We start from the raw sequence: 19,207 nt of genomic DNA, 5'->3' as shown, positions 1-19,207 counted from the left end.
ACACCTGGTGACTGAACTCTGTGATTTTCTCCTCACCACAGCTATATCTGATTTAACACCCCACAAATAGTCTAGTAGCACCTTAACGACTACCAAAACATGTATATGGTATCATGAGCTTTCGTGGGCACAACCCACTTCTTCAGAGGACAGGAGTGTAGAAGTCCAAATCTGAGAATAAATAAGTGGGGGGAGGGAGGAGAAATGAAAAAAAAGGAGAAAAAAAGTGGGGGGAGGAAGAAAAAATAGAGACAGTGAGTAGATAAGCTTCAGAGGGGTAGCCAAGTTAGTCTATAACAGGAAAAACTAAAAAATAACCCAGTCTAGTAGAACCTTAAAGACTAATTAATGACAAGAGGCTGATAAGAACCGTTAACACTTTCATTGTTTGTTTGGTTGGTTAAGTCATATCTGATTTGGGGACAATTTATAACTTCAGATCAGCAGCACAACCATGGGCACCTGCATGGCCCCACAGTACTCCAACATCTTCATGGCTGATCTCGAACAACATTTCTTCAGCTCTGGTTCCCTAATGCCAGTCCTCTACTTATGCTACATTGATGACATCTTCATCATATGGACCCCTGGGAAGGAGACCCTTGAAGAATTCCACAGGGATTTCCACAACTTTTAGACCACCGTCAACCTTAGCCTGGACCACTCCACATAAGAGATCCACTTCCTTGACACTACAGTACAATTAAATGATGGCCACGCTACCACCACCGTGTATCGGAAACCTCCTGACCGTTATTCTTACCTACATGTCTCTAGCTTCCATCCAGGACATATAACGGGTTCAGTTTAGAGCCAGGCCCTACGATAGAATTGCATTTGCTCCAATCTCACAGAGACAAACGCCTATAGGATCTTTATCAGGTATCCTTCAAACTTAAATACACACCCGGGGAAGTGAAGAAAGAGGTTGACAGAGCCACACAGTACCCAGGAATCTGCATCTTCAGGACCAGCCCAACAAGGAAACCACTAGTTATCACCTACAGCCGCCAGTTTAACCTCCTTCATCGCATCATTGACAATCCACAGCCGATCTGCAGCCCAAGGCCCAGTGGGCTTCAGCAGCAGCCCTGGGAGTTACAAGTTATGGACGATAAAACAGTCTGCGTGAACTTCCTGGTTCCTGGCAGGATGTAGCCTCTGGCCCCAGCAGGGTCTCAGCAAGGACTGAGCTGGGAGCATGTAGGCTGCAGGCAGAGGAGGGCTTGCTGAACTGTGATCCTGTTCGGTGATCTATACAGAATAAAACCTATTCCTGGTGGTTTGTTTGAGTGGGGCTGTTCTGAGATGCACAAACACTGACACACCACACAGAGCAAAAGGAGCCTCAGACTTAGGGTGTGTCTAGACTACATGCCTCCTTCGACGGAGGCATGTAGATTAGCCAGATCGGAAGAGGGAAATGAAGCCGCGATTAAAATAATCACGGCTTCATTTAAATTTAAATGGCTGCCCCGATCTGCCGATCAGCTGTTTGTCGGCAGATCAGGGCAGTCTGGACGCGATGCGCCGACAAAGAAGCCTTTCTTCATCGGCACAGGTAAACCTGGTTTCACGAGGCTTACCTGTGCCGATGAAGAAAGGCTTCTTTGTCGGCGCATCGCGTCCAGACTGCCCCGATCTGCCGACAAACAGCTGATCGGCATATCGGGGCAGCCATTTAAATTTAAATGAAGCCGCGATTATTTTAATCGCGGCTTCATTTCCCTCTTCCGATCTGGCTAATCTACATGCCTCCGTCGAAGGAGGCATGTAGTCTAGACACACCCTTAGTCTTCCAGTCATGTCATCTGACGAAGTGGGTCTTTGCCCACGAAAGCTTATGCTCCTACACTTCAGTTAGTCTATAAGGTGCCACAGGACTCCTCGCCACTTTTGCAGATTCAGACTAACACGGCTACCCCTTTGATACATATCCTTGAAAAGGATTCCTCACTTTCACAAGCTTTGGGAGACAGGCCAAACCTTGCCTACATTCAACCCCCAAACACAGAGGTAATTATTTCTAGCAGCAACATATCATGCCTCTGAAAAGCTCACCCAGGAACCTACCCCTGCAAGAAACCCTATTGCCAACTTTGCACACATCTACACAAGTGGCACCAACACAGGACCTAACCACACAAGTCACAACATCAGAGACTCATACAACCGCACATTCTCTAATGTGATCTGTGGCATCAAGTGCCAGGAATGCCCCTCTGCCGTGTATATGGGCCAAACTGGATAGTCTCTACAACAAAGGATAAATGGACACAAGTCAGATATGAGAAATGGTAATGCACAAAAAACAAGGCTTGAACAAAAACATGAACTATTCGGGCCAGTTAAAAACCAGTTTTTCTTTCATTCAGCACAGCTAAGCATGGGATATTTTCATCCCACTGAGCCCACTGGGTCTACAACTGACAGGTATCCCCCCCTTCTTTTTCTGTTATAAATTGAGCAAGTCCCCCTTTTGCCTCCACTCTACTCATCTGAAGAAGTGCATATTACCCATGAAAGCTCATGATACTCTCTATATTTGTGTTAGTCTCTAAGGTGCTACAGGACTACTTGTTGTTTACTAAGGGACTGTATCATACCACTGTTTCCTGCACAAAGAGTTCATAGCACAAAGTATTTGGCGGGCAGTATTTGGAGCACTTCTGCTACATTTCCGAAACCGAAACTCATCAAGAAGTAAAGTTACCACTTCTCCTACCTGTAGAGATTCCAACCGTTCCGTGCTGGCTTCCAACATGCATGCACGACATCAAAGCTTGGCTTATAATATTTGTATCATGGTGACAAGGTTTTTTCACATCTGTCCATTAGCACACACATGTCAACCCATTTCCCCCTCTGATCTCTCAGAGATGATTTCTCCGGGCAGAGAGGGATCTTAGCAGTAGACTTTTCTAAGCCTGTTTGGATTTGGGGGTTGACTTTTAATACTTTTACATCCTGACTAATAAGTGTGGGCTTTTAGTACAACAAGATAGATAAGGAATGGAACTAAAAGTATTGCCTGTTGGGGGGAGGCTAACGTATGAGCATACACTTGATGACTGTGGCAGCTTCTTATTTGAAATCAAAGTCAAGCAAATGGGACAAGGGGAGGGAACAGTGGATTGCCAGATTACCGAGTCCTTGAGTAACCACGGTGAAGCATGGCACCACTTGAGAAATCCTGAGACAGGGCATCTGGGTTTTAACTCTCTGAGCTCTGGTTGAGAGCCAGATTTCTGTGTAGCTTAAATAACCTACAGTCAATCATGGACAGAGGTAGAGGAGGGTTCCCAAGATGCCCTCCAGCCCCATCACTGAGTCACCCCACCAGCCCAGCTGAGTCCTCTGCCGCTGCACAGAACAGCTGTCAGTGCAAACAGCCTGCAGCCTTTGCCCTGCACTCGGCATGTTACAGACAGTGACACCTGCCAACGTACCCAGTTCCTGCTAGAAGGGAGCCGCTGGCACCAGAGGTCTTCACCCTAAAGCACAAGGAGTCACCAGAGAGGTTGCACGGGCAGCAGGCAGTGTGTGTTCAGATAGGGAGGGAACTGCTTTTATGTATCATGTTTGTACCTTCCCTTGGGGCCACTTGACCATCAGGGAGTCTCAGCTGTCTGGCTTTGCCTGCTCCAGCTTTAACCCCGTCATGTCTGATAGCAAACTACAGAGGCCAAATCACAGGAGATGAATCTTTGTAGCAGGCAACATTTTTGGAATCCGGGCTTGTCATCACGAGTCTTATGGTTCCAATAAGACACATCGCTCCCTTGTAACTGGTGGGTGGTAACGAGGATGCTGTCGCACCTCTGACCTTTCTGAATTAAAATACAATATAATAATTATTATTAATACTACTAAGATACTGCGAAAATACTACTATTACTCCTACTATTATAGATGCAGATTTTCTCCCCAGCATCCTCATTTTCCTGCATTACAAACCCAAGGTGTAGGCTGGGGAAGGGAGATTCTACAAGGCTCCATACATGGAAATTTCCATTGGATGGTTCCAGAAGGGGACATCCTTTCCCTTCTTCCTGAAGAATAAAACAGAGGACTTAGGACCCAAGAGTCCCCAAAGTTAGGCCTAGGCTTCAGTGATCCACTTGCAGCTATGATCTTCCCTCCATCCCCCCGCATTTCTCTGTGTCCTTCCCTTTGCTAGGACTCTCTCTGGCTCTCTGCTAGCACAAGCTCAGCAGACATGTGCCTGTCACAGTAGCCACTGCCTGCGGGACTGCTGAATGGGGATGTGCAGGTTTGGGAAGAGTGTCTAGAGGAGCTGATGGGCAGAGGATCCCAGCCAACGACTGGGGGAGTTATTGTCCCTTCTCCAAATGCATCCCTAGGGTATGTCAGTGCAACCTTCATTTCTCTTGACAGAGGGAAGCAGACCAAAAACTTCCCATTTCTCTGGCACGTTGAGGAGGCTGCTGGAGGGTAGCAACCTGGCAGCTGAGCTTTCAGAGACAAATGATCCTTCTTCCATTAAAATGGACCCCCCCAAAATGGATGAAAAGGAAACACTTGAGTACAGTCATAAGTTTCTCTAGTGGGAAGGTGGAACTCTCTGTGGTCCAGCCCAGCTCTAGCTGAAACCATGAGCTCTGTCACTGGCATTATCGGACCCTACCCCTTAGTGCTACCAGACCACACTCCTGTCCTGGTCCCGGTGCTACCAGTCATGGTGCTATCAGCCCACACTCATCCTCCATTAGCCTGCCACTCACCAGGCCCTGCATATCTGCTATGGGGTCCATGTCAGCAGGGGTCACTTGGAACAGGCTTCTCTGCAGCAGCCTTTCCAGCAGTGGAGAGAATTAAGAACATAAGCATGGCCCATGGTCCGTCTAGCCCAGAATATAAAATGGTCCTCTTGGGTCAGACCAAAGGTCCATCAAACACAGTCTCCTGTCTTCTGAAAGTTGCCAATCTCAGGTGCCCCACAGAGAATGAATAGAACAGACAATCATCAAGTGACCCATCTGCTGTTGCCTGGTTCCCGTCTTCTGTCAAACATCTGCTAGTGATAACTTCCCTGCCCATCCTGGCTAATGGCCTGTTTTAATCTTGGCCTTCACAGTGTTCTCTGGCCAAGAATTCCTCACGTTGACTCTGTGAAGCAATATATTATTTAGTTTGTTTTAAACCTTCTGCCTATTAATTTACTTGGTTGAGATCTAGTTCACTTGCTGTGAAAAAGAGTAATTAAGACGTCCTTCGCTATATTCACCACACCAGTCATGATTTTATAGCCCTCTATCATATGAATCACATCATATGGCTGTATGAATCATTGCCCGGAGTGGATTGGTATCTTGGATGCAACTAGAAAAAGTTGTTACTCTCAACATTTATATGCACTCAAAACCTGCATTTGCTGCCTAAGAAATGGGATTTTCACAGAAAAACAGGATCTATGGTCTCTTTTTCTGCAAAACCTAGTCCCTTCCTGTCATTGGGGGAATATCACAATTGTTCTATTCCTTGAGCAGGATACAACACCCCATATGTGTTATATGATTATCACTAGACAGGTCTGAATGGACACCTCATTCTTTTCCGTTAGAGTGCTTGTGATCACAGATACGCAGTCACCCGTAGTCTTTTTAAAATGAGCAGGTTTATTATTCTGGGAAACCAAGGAGCTGTTGGGACCCAGGCTATCTTCCCGTCTCATGGAAGCAGCCTTTGTTAACACCTGTAGGAGTCTAGGCAAAGTCACCAAGGTGCTCAGAATCTGCATATTCTAACACGGCTACCCCTCTGATACATGGTGCTCAGCTGTGTCCGTATTACAGGGCCAGGCAGTGCAGCTGACCTTTGCCTTGACACTGCTTTCTCTCAGTCAAGCCATCTGCGATGAGGCCCCTGTGGCCATTGCTCCATTGCTATCACAGAATGCCAACCTCCCATTACACTCAGCGCCACCAATTTCCACACTTGGGTCTCTTTTCGTTACCTGGGAGCTCTTATGAATCAGAACTTGTCTTTGGATGAGCCGTTGGTCACGCCTATTGGGAAGGCAGCCACCAAAGTGGGTTGCCTCACCAAACCTGCAAGGGAAATCAAGAATCATAAAATGAAGGCTAAAATCTTGATTTGCGGAGTCTACACAGTCAGCATCCTCCTTTACTGCAGTGAGACGTGGTCTTCAGGTAGCAGGCAAGAAAAGAGACTCAATAACTTCCACCTGTGGTGCTGGAGATCCATTCTAGGCATTTCCTAAGAACACAAAATCATCAACCAAGACGTGCTAAGGAGAACACAAGTCTCCTTCCTGACAGCACAACCATCTTCATTGTTCAGAGGGTGACAGACCCAGCTGCATTTGTTGCGGAACTAGCAGATTCATCCTACCCCCCTCCTCCCATGCTGCAGGTACAGTGGTATGGCAAGAAGCCAGTTGCAGGGTTAACAATACCACTCACCTCCTCCAAAATGTTTCAGAGTTCAGGGAAAATAGCCTGCTTTTGGATCTTGGGCTCAGCATACCCCCAAATCACCAGAACACATGGCCCTTTGGGAAGTAGTTGCTATCCTGACCACTTGGCATTATGGAGAGAGCCTTGCAAGGATACAAAATGGCTGTGTCTAGACTGGCCAGTTTTTCCGGAAAATCAGCCACTTTTCCGGAAAAACTTGCCAGCTGTCTACACTGGCCGCTTGAATTTCTGCAAAAGCACTGACTTCCTACTGTAAGAAATCAGTGCTTTGCAGAAATACTATGCTGCTCCTGTTCGGGCAAAAGTCCCTTTTGCACAAAACTTTTGCACAAAAGGGCCAGTGTAGACAACTGAGATTTGTTTTCCTCAAAAAAGCCCCGATCGCAAAAATGGCAATCAGGGCTTTTTTGCGCAAAAGTGCGTCTAGATTGGCCACGGACGCTTTTCCGCAAAAAGTGCTTTTGCAGAAAAGCGCCCATGCCAATCTAGATGCTCTTTTCCAAAAATGCTTTTAACGGAAAACTTTTCCGTTTAAAGCATTTCCGGAAAATCATGCCAGTCTAGACATAGCCAATGTGTATTCAGCTCTACACCCATGTCCACCAAAATGATCTGCAGATAGCCACATGCATAGCCGTGGATGCGGATATCTGCGGGTATAAAGAGGATCTCCATGGATTTGTGCGGTTCTAATTACGGAGTTGGGGCCCAGCAAGATGGAAAATATTGGGCCAGACTCTAAAACTACCACACCCAGTTCCAGGCGCTTCTTGGATGTGGAGTGTTAAATCTGCCTAGCAACAACGACCCAGACACATCTTAGGGTCCAGCTCCAGGTCCAGGCCTGGTCACAGGGTGGAGCTTGGGGGAAAATGAAGATGGGGGGGATCAGGAGCCTCAGGGGAAGAGGAGGTGTAGGGAAAGAGCAATGAAGGAAGCAGAGGAGGGGATAGAGAGTGGACGGGGTTCCTGCATTTGTCCTGCTTTTGCCTTTTAAAAATGAGATCACCCTCCTCTGAACGGGCTGGGAGAGGACCTAGAGGGGCCTCTGTGGGGGAGAAAAGGAGCATTTCCAACCCTTTGCAGTTCTGGGGAAGCACAGACAGAGGGGTGGGCAGGGAATCTGCTTGAGTCTCCTGCCAGGACTCCTGTGTGTCAGACCCTCCCTCCCACCTTCTGCTCTCCCAGTGGGGAGCAGGCTCAGCAGGTGCACTGTGTGCAGAGCCATCAACGGGGATCCCTGAACGGCTTGTCCTGCAGCTCGTGAATTAATCCCGTTCCTGACTCGACACAGTCGCAGGCACCTGGCTGAGAGCGTAGGGGAAGGGTGAGTGTCTGTGCCTTTTGAATAGCCCCTGCCTACAGTGGGTGCAGCCATTATGGATCACGTAGCTCCCCCCCCCCCCCCCCCGAATGCTCAGAAAGGGCCAGGACTGTGACTGTACAACAGCTCTGTAGGTGTTTCATAGTCTATAAATCAAATTCACAGCCGGGACTGGACCAGGCCCAGTATCATGGGAAACAACGTCCACATCCCTTCTCTGTAGTACTGTATCAGGAGGAGTACTGAGGTCAGAGCACCCACCAAGATGGCTTATTGCAGGCTACACACCTAGCTGTCCTCTGCCTCTCCTGGAATGCTACCACTGTGTAAATGCTGCTGTTTGCCTCAGTAAATTTCCCCCATTGCAGTTTCCACCCATCCCTCCCATGGGTCTTGGCCCTAGAGCCCATCTGAACCTCTCTCTACACAGTGCTCAGTAGCTCATGTCATCTTTGATGCAAGGGCCAAGGAAGGAAGAGGTGCACAAGGACCATATTTTTCATCTCCCTCATCACCAGAGCTGGATCCATGTGATGAACTTCACTTGACTTAACAAACCTTCACTTGACAAACAGCCTGATGATCCTCGCACGCAGGGGTTTGCTTTTCACGCTGTACACGATCGGGTTCATCAGGGGCGGAACCAGCAGGTAGACGTATTCAAAGAGAATCTGAAGCCAGTGAGATGAGCTATTTCCAAATCTGTGTATCACAGACAGACCGATCATTGGTGTGTAGAAGAGTAGGACGGCGCAGAGGTGGGAGACGCAGGTGTTCAGGGCTCTGAGGCACTCTGCACGGGATGTGATGCTCAGCACCATTTTGAGGATCATCACATATGAAAGGAGGATAACTAGAGAGTCCAACCCCACCGTGGAGAGCATTATAAACAAGCCATAGATGCTGTTGACTGTGATGTCCGCACACGCCAGCTTCATGACCTCATGGTGCATACAGTAGGAATGGGAGAGGATATTGGCTTGACAGTATGGGAACCGTTTCAAGAGAAAGGGGTATGGGAATGCTAAAGCCACCCCTCTTAGCACACACACGAGTCCCATCTTGAATATTCTTGGCAGGGTCAAGATGGACGTGTATCTCAGTGGGTCATGGATCGCGATGAAGCGGTCAAAGGCCATCAACAGGAGCACAGAGGATTCAATGTATGAAAGGGAGTGGTTGAAGAACACTTGGGCAAAACAGGCATCAAAGCCGATTTCCCTAGAGTGAAACAAGAACACGCCTAGTGTTGTCGGCATGGTGGTCATTGATAAGGCAAGGTCTGTGATGGCCAACATGGAAAGGAAAATGTACATAGGTTCATGGAGGCTTGGTTCTGTTTTAATAATGAACAGAATGCCAGTATTTCCTATTATCAAAATGGCATAAATAAGGCACAAGAGAATGGAGATACAGAGATGGATGTCTTCATGTCCCTCTATCCCAGTGAGAAGGAACACTGCAGGCATGGATTTGCTGTCATTGACAGCTAACATGATGTACTGGGTAGATTCAAGGAGTTTTGAATTTTCTTTCCTGTGTGGAAAAAGAGTAAAAGACTTGACATTATTTTATTAGATATCAGTCTGCTCTTAGAAAGTAGAGGGTAGTTATGACATGAGAACCCCAGTATCTCAAGGAAGATGAGTAGAAACTCTTGGATTGACACTTCTGATAGGAAGTTAGGGGCTGCCAGATTGGGTGAGACCTGTAGTCCAGGTAGCCCAGTGTCTGGTACTAGAAACTGCAGATGAAGTGGAAGAAGTACTGGAATAGGCAGCTATGAGATGACCTGCTCCCATAAAAATTCCCCTCTTCCAAGACCCAGAAATTCAACCTATTCTGGGGTGCAAATCATGACCTTTTATTGACTGTATTATTATTTATTTGTCCCTTCACTAGCGCTATTGATTATAAATATTCTATATTTTCTTCATCCTGAACCTCCAAATTATGCCTCTATATCTCTGCAGTACATGGGATTAATTCTTTGGCTCAGGTGCTGACACCTGACTCAATAACATCACATTCAACAGTGACAGATTTATACAGATAAATTTGAACAGACCCAGTGTCACAAGTTACCCCGTCACCTCCTCCTCGGGTGCTTTATCACAGGGACTGGCCTTTTAGACCACCATCCGTGGCTCCGCTCAGGACCGGCATGTGCCCACTCTGATATTGCCTAATGGGGGCTTGACTTCCGGTAGCGGAAAGAGGGTCCGGGCCCACCCTCACTCCGAACCCCAGCCCAGGGCCCTAAGGCGAGGTCATTTGACCTGGCTCAGCAAAGGGGGTTGTTGCCCCAAACCCTCCTCTCTCGAGTTTCGTGGCCCTGCCCTGGGCTGCTTCTTCCCCCAGATGTCTCACCTATTCCCTATCCTCCATGACAGGGCCGGCCTTACCCGGCTCTTTCTCCTCCCCCGGGTCACGATCCCTGGTCGCCTCTCTCTCTAGGGAGCCATCCTGGCCCCCTTTTGAATTCCCCGCCTCTGTGTCTGTGCTCCGCCCTTCGCCAGTGTCTTCTAGGCGTCGTGCCCCCGCCCTTTGCGGGGGGACGCCAGTGATGTCACCCGCTGGCGCTGGCGCTGGCTCGAGCCGGTCTTATTATTATTTTGGTTGCCCTCCTTCATTCTCATAGGACCTGCATCCAATCCCCATGCAAGGATTTGTAGATAACTGGCACGTTAACAAACTAAGAGAGGTGGTTACTTCAGCTGAGCGAGGATTGGGGGAGTGTCAAAAACATGTAAATAGTGCAAACACCAGATTTACACTAAAATCCAGTTGTGTGTGCAAGTTACTTAAACTAGGCGGCTGTGTCTACATTGGCACCCCTTTCCGGAAAAGGGATGCTAATGTAGACTTTGGAATAGGCAAATCCATGGGAGATTTAAATATCCCCTGCGGCACTTGCATTAACATGGCTGCTGCTTTTTTCCGGCTTGGGGAAAAGCCAGAGAAAAGCGCCAGTCTAGACGTGATTCTCCGGAAAATAAAGCCTTTTCCGGAGGATCTCTTATTCCTACTTTCAAGTAGGAATAAAAGATCCTCCGGAGAAGGCTTTATTTTCTGGAGACTCACATCTAGATTGGCGCTTTTCTCCAGCTTATCTCCAAGCCGGAAAAAAGCGGCAGCCATGTTAATGCAAATGCCTATTCCAAAGTCTACATTAGCATCCCTTTTCCGGAAAGGGGTGCCAATATAGACACAGCCGGCATGTTTAGAAGGGTGATGGGATTACATAACATTTAACCTCTGTTAGTCTATGTCTACACTGCACAGTTATTTCGGAATAAGGTATTCCGGAATAGTTATTCCAAAATAGCTTATTTTGAAATAGCATGTCTACACTGCAGGGAGGCCTCAAAATTAGTCTGAGGCCGGCTTCCCTAATATAGACAGGCTACCTAGATTTACAGATCTATGAGAAATAACTTAGAATGGCCCTGGTTGAGGGGCTATTTCGAAATGACAGAAGTAAAGTGTCTACACATGCCTTATCATATATAAAGTAGCCCAGTGTCTCTGAGTCTGTAACGCCGAAATGCTGGCTGTTCTTTCTGGGGGGCACTGTTGCCTGAAATGCTGGCTGTTCTCTCTGGGTGGCACTGTTGCCTGAAATGCTGGCTGTTCTCTCTGGGTGGCACTGTTGCCTGAAATGCTGGCTGTTCTCTCTGGGTGGTGCTGTTGCCTGAAATGCTGGCTGTTCTCTCTGGGTGGCGCTGTTGCCTGAAATGCTGGCTGTTCTCTCTGGGTGGCGCTGTTGCCTGAAATGCTGGCTGTTCTCTCTGGGTGGCGCTGTTGCCTGAAATGCTGGCTGTTCTCTCTGGGTGGCGCTGTTGCCTGAAATGCTGGCTGTTCTCTCTGGGTGGCGCTGTTGCCTGAAATGCTGGCTGTTCTCTCTGGGTGGCGCTGTTGCCTGAAATGCTGGCTGTTCTCTCTGGGTGGCGCTGTTGCCTGAAATGCTGGCTGTTCTCTCTGGGTGGCGCTGTTGCCTGAAATGCTGGCTGTTCCCTCTGGGTGGCGCTGTTGCCTGAAATGCTGGCTGTTCTCTCTGGGTGGCGCTGTTGCCTGAAATGCTGGCTGTTCTCTCTGGGTGGCGCTGTTGCCTGAAATGCTGGCTGTTCTCTCTGGGTGGCGCTGTTGCCTGAAATGCTGGCTGTTCTCTCTGGGTGGCGCTGTTGCCTGAAATGCTGGCTGTTCCCTCTGGGTGGCGCTGTTGCCTGAAATGCTGGCTGTTCCCTTTGGGTGGCGCTGTTGCCTGAAATGCTGGCTGTTCCCTTTGGGTGGCCCGTGCTGCATGGGCAGTGTGGGGCCTAAACAGCCACTTGCGCCGCTTGCTCCCCTGCAGCAGCCCAGCTGAGCAGTGCAGAAGTCAGCCAAGCGCCATGGTGGGAGGCGAAGGGGGGTGGGGGGGTGACATGCGGCGTGACAGCGGCTCCAGGCCCTGCCCCTTAGTTGTGAACGTCACCGCCCCGCCCCCCTTCACCTCATGCCGTGGCGCTCTGCTGACTTCTGCACTGCTCAGCCGGGCCGCCATGTGGGAGCAAGTGGCGCAAGTGACCGTTTGGGCTCCGTGGTCCCCTGAGTGAGAGGCAGGAGGGGGAGGAGAAGAGAAAGAGAGAGACAGAGAGAGAGGCAGGAGGTGGAGGAGAGCTGAGAGAGACGGAACGAGAGACCGGAGGCTCAGGAGAGAAGACTGACGTGGAGGAGAGACCTGAAAATCCTGTCTTATGATGGGCTAATTGGCTAGTTTCAAAATAGCTGTTTTGGAATAGGCATTATTCCTCATAGAATGAGGTTTACAGAAGTCGGAATAAGCAGTCCATTATTTTCCAATTATTTCAAAATAACGGAATTGATGTGTAGATGCTTGCATAGTTATTTTGGAATAATGGCCGTTATTCTGAAATAACTTTGCTGTGTAGACACATCCTCAGAGTCTTTCCCTATACCTCAGCTCCACTCTTTTTGAAATACGCACCAGTGGTTCTGTTCTCTAAGGACTTTTTGAAAAGCCTTGCACAGGAATTGCAGAGTTAGTGACTGCGTGACCCTGAAGGTCATTTGTAGAAATGGCTTCAGCTCAGTTACTAAGGGGACAATCTCAGAGAGGTAGCCATGTTAGTCTGTTACTTTAAAAAACAAGTAGTCCTTAGCGCCTTGGACACTACATATAAAGTACCGTGAGCTTTCATGGGCTAAGCCTACTTCCTCAGATGAGCAGAGTGGAGAGATATGGGGGGGACTCACAATTTATAACAGAAGGGAGGTGCGAAAAAGTACCTGCCAATTGTAGGGCTGGTGCTAATGAGACTAAGTGATGGGACTGGAAGTGTCCCATAATTAGCTTTTGGTGTCAGTTGGGTATTGAAAGTAAGAAAAGCTGGTTTTAAAAAGACTCATCCACATAGGCCACAACATCAGAATCTCATACAACTGCACATCCTGTAATGTAATCTGTGCCATCAAGTACCAGCAATGTCCCTCTGCCATGTCTATTGGCCAAACTAGACAGTCTCTGTGACAAAGCATAAATCAACACAAGTCAGACATCAAAAATGGTAATACACATAAACCCATAGGAGAACATTTTTACCTACCTGGGCACTCATTAATGGATTTCAAAGTACCAATTGTTCTACAAAGGAATTTCAAAAACCAACTACAGAGAGAGACTGTGGGAACTGGCCTTCAAATGCAAATTTGATACTATCTCTCATGGCTTGAACATAGAAATGAACCGGATGGGCCATTATATTTCACACCCAATTGACAGCAAAAGCCAAATATAGGACACTTCCAGCTCACTCAATTAGCCTCATTAGCACCGGCACCACAACTGACAGGTATTTTCCCCATTTCCCTTCTTTTTCTATAATAAATTAAGCAGGTGCCCCTTTTCTCTCCACTCTGCTCATTAGACAGTATGTCCAGACTTCAGAATTTTGTCAGAAAATGGCCTGAGTTACGTCCACACGGCAAGCACGTTCTTTCGACAATAAATTGAAAGAACAGGGGGGTTTTGTGCAATTGGTAATCCTCATTTTATGAGGAAGAAGCCTTTTTGGTGAAAGAGCTCTTTTGCAAAAAGGCGTGTGTGGACAGGAAAGAGGGAGTTTTTTCGGAAGACGAAGGAAGAGGAAAAAGGACAGGTTGCCCTGATGGCCGTTCTGTTTATAGCAATCACTGTTTACATGCAAGAGAGCGCTCAGGCAGCCTGGACGCTCTCTTTTGCAAAAGCACTTCGCTTTTTCAATGCACTTTTGCAGTATGGATGCTCTCTTTCGCAAGAAGATTTTTCAGAAGATCTCTTCCGAAAAAAGCTTCTTGTGCAAAAAGCCTGTAGTGTAGACATAGCCTGAGGAAGTAGATTTAACCCACGAAAGCCCATGATACTGTACTTTTTTTTTTACTCTCTAAAGTGCTATAGGACTACTCATTGTTTATGAAGGGACAGTATACAACTGTTGGCCGAACAAAGAGTTCATAGCACAAACCCATTGTAGGCAGTATTTGGAGTACTTCTGCAATACTTTCAAAACCAAAACCAATTAAGTAGTAGAATTACCACTGCTGCTTCCAGTACAGATTCCAAAAATTATGCTGCTGGCTTCCGATATGCATGTATAACATCAAAGTCTGGCCTGTAATATTCCTATCATGATGAAAAGGTTTGCATGAGATTTCATCTCTCTTCATGAGCACACAAATGTCGACCCATTTTCCCCTCTGATCTTTCAGAGATGATTTCTCAGGTCAGAAAGGGATTTTAGCAGTACAGCCTGTTAAACCTGTTAGCTACGTCTACACTGGCAGGATTTTCTGAAAATGCTTTTAACGGAAAAGGTTTCCGTTAAAAGCATTTTCGGAAAAGCACATCTAGACTGGCAGGATGCTTTTCCGCAAAAGCACTTTTTGTGGAAAAGCGTCCGTGGCCAATCTAGACGCGGTTTTCCACAAAAAAGCCCCAATCGCCATTTTTGCGATCGGGGCTTTTTTGCGGAAAACAGTACTATGCTGTTTACACTGGCCCTCTTGCGCAAGTGATTTGCACAAGAGGGCTTTTGCCTGAACGGGAGCAGCACAGTATTTCCGCAAGAACACTGACGATCTTACATGAGATTGTCAGTGTTCTTGTGGAAATTCAAGCGGCCAGTGTAGACAGCTGGCAAGTTTTTCCACAAAATCAGATGATTTTGCGGAAAAACTTGCCAGTCTAGACACAGCCGTCGGGTTTGACTTCTAATACTTCTGCATTCTTACTAATATGTGTGTAGAACAAAGTCACTGTGTGGTGCATATCCAACAAGCAGATGGGATATAGTATAACAAGACAGAAAAGGAATGGAAGTAAAAGTGTTGCTGGTGATGGGGGACAGTTTAATATAGGAACACACACTTGGGGTGTGTCCAGACTCAGGGGTTTTTTCGAAAAAAGTAGCCTTTTTTCGAAAAATCTTCCCCTGCGTCCAGACTCAAGCCGCGTTCTTTCGAAATTATTTCGAAAGAACGCGGCTTTTCTTTCGATGGCGGTAAACCTCATTTCACGAGGAAGAACGCCTTCTTTTGAAAGTTCCTCTTTCGAAAGAAGGCGTTCTTCAATGTAAATAGGGCTTCTTCAAAAGAGAGCATCCAGACTCACTGGATGCTTTCTTTCAAAAAAGCAAGCCTCTTTTTCGAAATTTCTCCGTGCAGTCTAGACGCTCTCTTTCGAAAGAGGCTCTTTCGAAAGATGCTTTCGAAAGAGCGTCTTTCGAAAGAAGCCTGCAGTCTAGACATAGCCTTGATGACTGTCTCAGCTTCTTATTTCAAATCAAGCTTAAGCAAACAAGGCAGGAGAAGGGAACAGCGGATTGTTAGATTTCTGTGTATCTTGACTAACACACTGGGGAGCATGAAACCACTTGAGAAATCCTGACTTGGTGCATCAGAGTTTTAACACTCCGAGCTTTCTTTGAATGTCCGATTTTTGTGTAGCCTACAGTAAAGCATAGACAGATGCAGGGGAGGGATCCCAAGCTACCTACTGCTGCCTGATCTCCAGACCCATCACTGAGTCTCCCAATAGCCCAGGTGTCAATGCAAACAGCCTTCAGCCTTCGCCCTGCACTTCGCATTTTAAAGCCACTGAAACCTGCCAACATACCCAGGTACCTGCTAGAAGGGAGCTGCTGTCACCAGAAGTCTTCACTCTACAGGACAAGGAGTCATCAGAGAAGTAGCACAGGCAGCAGGCAGTGTGTGTTCAGCTAGGGAGGCAACTGCCTTTATGAAGCATGTTTGCACATTCCCCTGGGGGCTACTTGACCATCCAGGAGTCTCAGCTGCTTGGCTTTGTCTGCAGCACCAGCTTTAATGCTCATATTCAATAGCAAACTACAGAGGCCAAATCACAGGGGTTTCAAACTTGCTGCAGGCTCCATTCTTGGAATCGGGGCTTGTCTTCATGTTTGTCATGGTTTCGATTAGTCATATGACTCCCTTGGGGGCAGCTGAGTGGCAGTGATGATGCTGTCACATCTCTGATCTTGCTGAATTAAAATATAGAATAATAAGAAGAAATAACAATATGGTATCAGATTTCTCCTCAGCAGCTGTATTTTCTTGCATTACAAACCCAACCTCCAGACTGCGAAATTCCCAGCAGATTCCACAGTGTTTGGAAATTTCCCTTGTATTGTTGCTGGGAGCAGCCAACAAGGCACAGATTGCTCATTAATTACCCTACTTTGTACATTGCCTCTGAGGCATCCTAATATAATGAAATCACTATGATGAATATGGGGTCAAAATAGCTTTGGAAATGTCTGCACAGGCACTGTGATAAGAGTGGGCTAGATGGAACATGGACCATGCTTATGTTCTTAATTTCCTCCACTAATGGACGGGCTGCTGCAGACAAGCTTGTTCCAAGGGATCCCTCGGTTTTAGAGCTGACATGGGCCCCCTAGCAGACGGCCAGGGCCTGAGGAGTGGCAGGTGGGAGGGAGATGGGAGATGAAGGCTTCCACCTAGGGGTGTGGTCTGGTAGCACCAAACAGAGAGGCTCATGGTTTCAACTAGAGCTGGACTGGACAAGAGAGAGTTCCACCCTCGCTCCAGGGAAACTTGTGACCGAAAGTAAAATGTTTCCTTTTCACCCATTCTGGGGGTAAATTTTCATGGAAGAGGGATCGTTTGTCTCTGAAAGCTCAGCTGCCCGGGTGCTGCTCTCCTGCGGGTGTCTCAATGTGCAAGAGGTTCAGAGACACGGAGATGCTTCCCTGCCCTTCGTGGCTAACAGCGTTTCATAGAATTCTCCTCAAAATGTGTGGTGTTGTTTGATTTGATCAGTTTATACTTCTGATTTTCACAATATCCCATGGCAATGAGTTCCACAGGCTCACTGCATTGGTTGAAGAAATGCTTCCTTTGGGTTGTTCAAAACTTGCTGCCTGTTAACTTTGTTGGGTAACCTGTGATCTTTTTCAAGGGGTAACCAACATGGCCTTATTCACTTTCTGGACACCGCTCATAGTTTTATTATCTCTTTCATAACCTGGGGTAGTCCCCTTTTTTGCAACCTGAGCAGTCCTCGTCTTTTCAATCTCTCTTCACCCAGACACATTACGTTTGGAAATGAGATATAAATTTTTAACAGCAAGAGTGCTTAACCAGTGGGAGAAAAACTCCCATGGGAGATGATAGAATCTCTCAGTTGGTCCTAATCAAGCTGAGATGCCTTCACTGGAAATACCTTTTAGAAGAACAAATGTTGAGCAAATAAAAGTCATTGAACTCAAAGAGGTACTAGGGATAATTCTGCAGCCAGTGATGTATAGTGGTTCAGACTAAATGATTTTAAGTTCCATTCTGACCTAAAATTCTGTGGCTGAATAAGAACATAAAATGGCCCTATTGGGTCAGACCAAAGGTCCATCTTGCCCAGTATCCTGCTTTCCAACACCTGCCAATCTCAGGTGAATGAACCGAACAGACAATCGTCAAGTGATCCACCTGTTGTTGCCCAGTTCCCGTCGTCCATCCAACAGAGGCTAGGGACACCATATCTGCCCGTCCTGGCTAGTAGCCATTGATGGACCTATCCCCCATGAATGTATCTAGTTCTCTCTTGAGCCCTGTTATGTTTGGCCTTCATGATTTGTTTTGTTTGTTTTAAACTTTCTGTCTATTCATTTCACCCTCAAAACGATCCGCTCCATGGGTCCAGGCCTTAGAGACCATCTGAGCCTCTCTCTACAGAGTGGAGATCAGTAGTTCATGTCACCTCGGATGTCGGGGCTGTGATAGGGTGCAGTCACAGAAGACCCCTTGGGGGTGCTTCCCAGTGGGTTGACAAAGCCACTGACATTTACCTTGTTCTCTGGGGCTTCTCACCACCCTGTCCTGCTGGGCCAGATCTCCTGCTCTCCCCCAGCCAAGGCACAGAGGTGAGATCAACATCCCCCGGAGGAGCAGTCAGACACTGACGGTCTTCAAGTCTGAGGAAAATGCAGTTTCAGCCCCAGCTTCTAGGGAAACCACTCCCCAAATGGGATCAGAACCCCAAATAAATCATTCACGTGAGCACCCTTTAACAATGAAAGGAGGATGTGCACACTGATTGCTCCCACAAGTAACAATCATTCACACTGGGCTTAATAGTAAATAAAAGTGATTTTATGAAGTGCAAAGAGTAGGGTTTAAGTGGCTGCAAATGAAAACAGGCAGAACAAAGTAGGTTACAAGTTTAAAATAATAGGACTAGCAATTCATTTTCTAACACAAGCAAAGTACAAATTTCCCCTAAAACTGTTCTTATTTCAGCTAAACCTCCATTCCAGGGGAGTTCCTTCTTTCCTGGGGTCTCTGGTTCATTCTCCTAGGAGGGACATGCCAGCCAAAGACCAAGAACTGAAAAACTTTGCATCTTAAATAATCTCAATTTTTAGGTGGGAATTCTGTTTCTACATTCCACCCTTCCATGGAAAATTATCTGGTCAGACCCTACCAGTTAGGTGGGATCATATAACCTCTTAAGACCAACAACTGCTTATACTTAAAGGACAAAAGAGGCTGTTTAGAGGTGATCACCCACACATAGAGGGAAACACCCTTTATGGCTTTCATTTGCATATTTAAAACCAGAAAGCATACCCTACCCTATATCTCTAACTTTACATACAAGAATGATACATACACCAAAATAAGATATACAGATACAGCAGACTGAGACGTTAATATTGATAGGTTAAACGATGCTTTTGTACAAAGCATCTTCGATTTATGCACATAGATATACATAAGTCAATTTCATACAGCAAACAAGGGGGAAGGGCAGTCCATTACAGGGGGCCAATGATGGAAGAGGTGCATGTGACCCATATTTTCCATCTCCCTCATCACCAGGGCTGTATCCATGTAATGAACTGACTCT

The 19,207-nt window shown here is 47.0% G+C and overlaps 1 protein-coding gene across 1 annotated transcript; it reads right to left on the bottom strand.

Moving 5' to 3' along the window:
- Positions 1–8,345: 8,345 nt before the first annotated feature.
- Positions 8,346–9,281, bottom strand: LOC102462377 (olfactory receptor 51G2-like). The gene has a single exon (XM_014578286.2). The coding sequence runs from the start codon at positions 9,279–9,281 to the stop codon at positions 8,346–8,348; it is 936 nt and encodes a 311-aa protein (XP_014433772.2).
- Positions 9,282–19,207: the final 9,926 nt, after the last annotated feature.

The sequence above is a fragment of the Pelodiscus sinensis genome, chromosome 1 (genome assembly GCF_049634645.1).
Source record: "Pelodiscus sinensis isolate JC-2024 chromosome 1, ASM4963464v1, whole genome shotgun sequence".
In the NCBI taxonomy this organism is placed as follows: domain Eukaryota; kingdom Metazoa; phylum Chordata; order Testudines; family Trionychidae; genus Pelodiscus; species Pelodiscus sinensis.
Note: the sequence above shows the minus strand (reverse complement) of the source record. Positions and strands in the feature narration are given on the sequence as shown.

Bases quoted from the DNA above. Each gene is read 5' to 3' on its own strand.
- LOC102462377 (XM_014578286.2), bottom strand. From the start codon at position 9,281: ATGTTAGCTGTCAATGACAGCAAATCCATGCCTGCAGTGTTCCTTCTC.